Source organism: Zeugodacus cucurbitae, chromosome 4, assembly GCF_028554725.1.
Source record: "Zeugodacus cucurbitae isolate PBARC_wt_2022May chromosome 4, idZeuCucr1.2, whole genome shotgun sequence".
In the NCBI taxonomy this organism is placed as follows: Eukaryota; Metazoa; Arthropoda; class Insecta; order Diptera; family Tephritidae; genus Zeugodacus; species Zeugodacus cucurbitae.
This window is the reverse complement of record NC_071669.1, coordinates 23,961,602-23,965,148: the sequence shown is the minus strand read 5'-3', so window position 1 is coordinate 23,965,148 and position 3,547 is coordinate 23,961,602. Positions and strand designations below refer to the sequence as shown.

The 3,547-nt window shown below is 35.4% G+C and overlaps 1 protein-coding gene across 1 annotated transcript; it reads right to left on the bottom strand.

Annotated features, from left to right (window-relative positions):
- Positions 1-212: 212 nt before the first annotated feature.
- LOC105214777 (uncharacterized) lies at positions 213-3,000 on the bottom strand. The gene is made up of 7 exons (XM_011188390.3): positions 2,537-3,000; positions 2,293-2,466; positions 1,662-2,220; positions 1,360-1,604; positions 1,119-1,296; positions 656-1,059; positions 213-546 (listed from the first exon to the last, which is right to left on the bottom strand). The coding sequence occupies exons 1-7, from the start codon at positions 2,600-2,602 to the stop codon at positions 439-441; spliced, it is 1,734 nt and encodes a 577-aa protein (XP_011186692.2). The 5' UTR covers positions 2,603-3,000; the 3' UTR covers positions 213-438.
- Positions 3,001-3,547: the final 547 nt, after the last annotated feature.

The following is a 3,547-nucleotide window of genomic DNA, read 5'->3' as shown; positions in this document are numbered from 1 at the left end:
GCTGTTGTTAAAGCTTGAAACACAAAACAGTTCAATACAGGGTGTTTCATAGGTTTGGGCAAGAAAATAAATTGAGGGTAATAATTTCTTTCCGTATCTAGTATGCCATAAATTAACTGTAGTTTAATAACCACTTCCTTATGGTTAATGAAGTTATGCTGTTAGACCTATCATAAATGAGTATACTTAGAGATTATACCTACGGTTAAATATACAAATTTATTTTGCATGAAAACAAAGTCTATAAATTCCTCGTGGTCCATTTGAATTTTGATATTTAATAAAATTATTGATTTAAAAATAAATTAACGGGTGGAAAAATTATTGATTCTTGTTTGGTCATACTTAACAGACTGTATACGGTTTTCTGCAGACATGGATACCAAACCATGGATTATTGTTAAATGGAAAACTCACATCATTTTGTTCTCATCTGTGTTATACATTGTGTGTTGATCGAATTATTTTCAAGACTTCCAATAAGTTTTCTGGTATGGCAAAATGTGGTAACCTCTCTTCTAAGCTACCAAAGTCCGCCTTTTCCAACTGTAAACATTTAGAAAATAATTTAATTTTGAAATATGTACATGTGTATTTCATAAATTACAATTTTAGATTTACATACCTCATCAGAGAATAAAAAAATGCAAATTACCTCATCAGATGAGTCCGCACCATTGGGATTTTCCAGAGCCAACCGTTCGGCAAATGACACAACGCCACACCATGTACGAAAATCAATTTCTTTAGTGGATTTTTCCTTCTCATAATCTATTAAACGTAATATTTCCGCTATATTCTTCTCGGTGCCATAAAATTCCAGAACGTCTTCTAACGCTTTCGGAAAGCATGTTAGCGGTATTTTACGTTCAACGTACTCGTTTAGTACCGGCAAAGAGTCGTCATCGGCATTACCATCATTCTTTGCCATATTGTCTGTTGTATCATCATGTTCAACTACTTCAGTTGGCAAATATTGTAGGAAAACTCTTTTGAAAAGTTGCTTTCGTTGGTTGGAGACCCAAACATATTTGCTGAGGTAGTCTAAAACGGTCATTTCTAAAAGCAAATTTGCAATTCCAAAATATATTTTGTTGATATTTAATGTATTAGAGTACCTTCCAGCAATTTCGGATCTAACGGTACATCAAATCTAGTGGCTGACCTAGAAAGCTTACGTGGCAATTTGGCTGTGTATGTGAATGAAGGATTTTCTTGATTTTCCACAACTCGCTTGTTTGGCTTTGATTTCTTTTCCGGTAAATATTTAAAAGCCTCACGTAAAGCGCGGTTCAGCTGAATTTAGGGAGAATTAGTAATCATACTTAACAGCTAAATTTGTACCTCACTGAGACTTACATATTTATCGAATGTATTTTCGATAAGATCGATATCCAATTCCGTTTTCAGTGCTTGGAAAGCTTCGTCTGTTAGAAAACTGCCTTTTAAAAATATGGGATCACTATCACGTTTCTCTTTGCCCGGCAGCAAACTCGCTGCATTGGGTATAAGACTTGGACGCGTACTGGGATTCAGTGAGTCCGGACCGAGTGCAGCAACTTGTGTTTCTGGATCTTCACTGAGATGAAATGTAGTTGTTGTCGCTAAAAGTGAACATATAGTTAAGCGTTGTCTTCACAAATTGTCTAAATATAACAAACTTGTCGTGGGTTTTAATTTCTTTCTCTTTTTGCCACGACGAATGTCCTCATCGTCTATATGTTGTTCGTTAATACAAGTTTGTACTTTCTTGATTTCCACTCCTTCCACATTTTTTACGCCTTCACCAACTGGTACATTACCCAAGGAAGTATTAGGGCGCAGTTCTTCGTTGCGTAAGTGCTTATTTTTGCGCTCCTCATTGGCACCGGCACTTTTAGGCTTAAATCCACCGGTGTCGGTGTTGCTTTGTGACATATCCGATGAGGGTTTCCAATAGAGCGTTTCTTGTGAGTGTGTTCTACGCAGATCCAATATAATCTTTTTCCTCTTGATTATCTCATTTTTACCCAATTCTGGTGTTATACAGCGCCGATTGTTCAAGAATGAACTGGTGCTATTTCGAGTGTGTACACTGGTAACTGTCGGTGTTGGCGTCAGCGGACGTGAGTCAGTGTCCGTGTAACGTCGGAAAAGGTCCTCTGGTATGTTATCAGTGTCATGGAGTGGTGTCACAATGTTTTTATCTTTCTGCAGCGGTACACTTTTACCATCCACTGTCTGTAATATGAATGATAGTTAAACGTACTTGAAAGGAAAAAATTAGAAAGAAAATGTGAGACACCAGCTTACCAGCGTAGTCTTCATTTGGTTTATAATATTTTTCAAGTCTGTTGGTGCCGGATGATTACAGAGTACCGAACAGCCTTTGGCAAATGGATTAAACAGTCCACCCAGTGGTCGTAGTGAGAGTACCATTGGTGAAGCTTCAAATTTGAGCGGTAAGCCATCAGTGAATTTATTTCGCTTTAATAATAAAAATTAATAAAGAGTCAAGTGTAACAGCTGTTTAATGCATACTTCCTCGAAAAATTACCTTTTCTTTTTTAATAAAATTTCTCTTCTTAGCTGGCACTAAGCCAGTCCTGCTTGTTGTATTCATTGCTGATCCAAATGATTAACTAATTCTTTGTTTCCGCTTAAAAAGTTATTTTTGTTTACTTTACAAACATTGTCCGTTGCCAAGTAAATAAGCAGCAATTTTTGGTCAATTCCTTGAGTATTTACATTCACATTCCATTCCATTAAATGCTATGTATATATACTACAGTTTTTATACCGGCTTTAGGCGTAGGAACACATTCTTTAGAAGCCTTTGTGAATGTAATCTTACATCTGTTTTTTACTATTTCTCTCGGAACGTCTCACATATGCAGTGTTGATTTTCGGATGTCCCTCCGTCATTCTATGACAACGATAACTTGAGGAAAAATTTAGGTATTTTACTAGATATCGGAATGAAACTCTGCACAAACAGTGAAACAGTGCAGTGTGTGTCAACTGTCATTTAGGAACCGTTAAAGCCGAAAATGTACCCTTGCTGACTTTATACCACAAAAATCAGTCAATTGAAAGGTATTTATCTAAATGGCATTAAGAGGACATCTTTTCTTGAATCTAATATAACCAAGCGTTAAAAATGGAGAAAATCTGTTCAGTAGTGAGAAAATTAACTGGGGGATGCATAAAAACTAAACTAAAATACAATTGTAGAAAGGTATAAAAATTTTCGTTTGATAAGGGTTTTTTATCACTTATTATTTATAATAACGAGTTCCGTTAAAAAAGTAGAAAAGTACAAAATATTTGCAGTATTTGTTTTAAAACAAGTAAGAAAGGACTAAGATCGTGTGTTCCCGATTTACTCCATTTTTAGAATATACATATAAGAAAGTGGCTTAAAGAAAAAAAATTCATGCCCCTTCCTAGTGCGATCTTTGTACCGATTTTATCTTTAATAGTTTTATTTATTATGGCACTTTATATATTTTCGGTTTTCGCCATTTCAATACCAAACTTTTCATGTTATGAAGGAATATGTATTCCA

Coding starts and splice junctions, on each gene's coding strand:
- LOC105214777 (XM_011188390.3), bottom strand. CDS start 2,602: ATGAATACAACAAGCAGGACTGGCTTAGTGCCAGCTAAGAAGAGAAAT. Junction 2,221..2,292: donor ACCAAATGAAGACTACGCTG/GTAAGCTGGTGT, acceptor TTCATATTACAG/ACAGTGGATGGTAAAAGTGT. Junction 1,060..1,118: donor AGATCCGAAATTGCTGGAAG/GTACTCTAATAC, acceptor ATTTGCTTTTAG/AAATGACCGTTTTAGACTAC.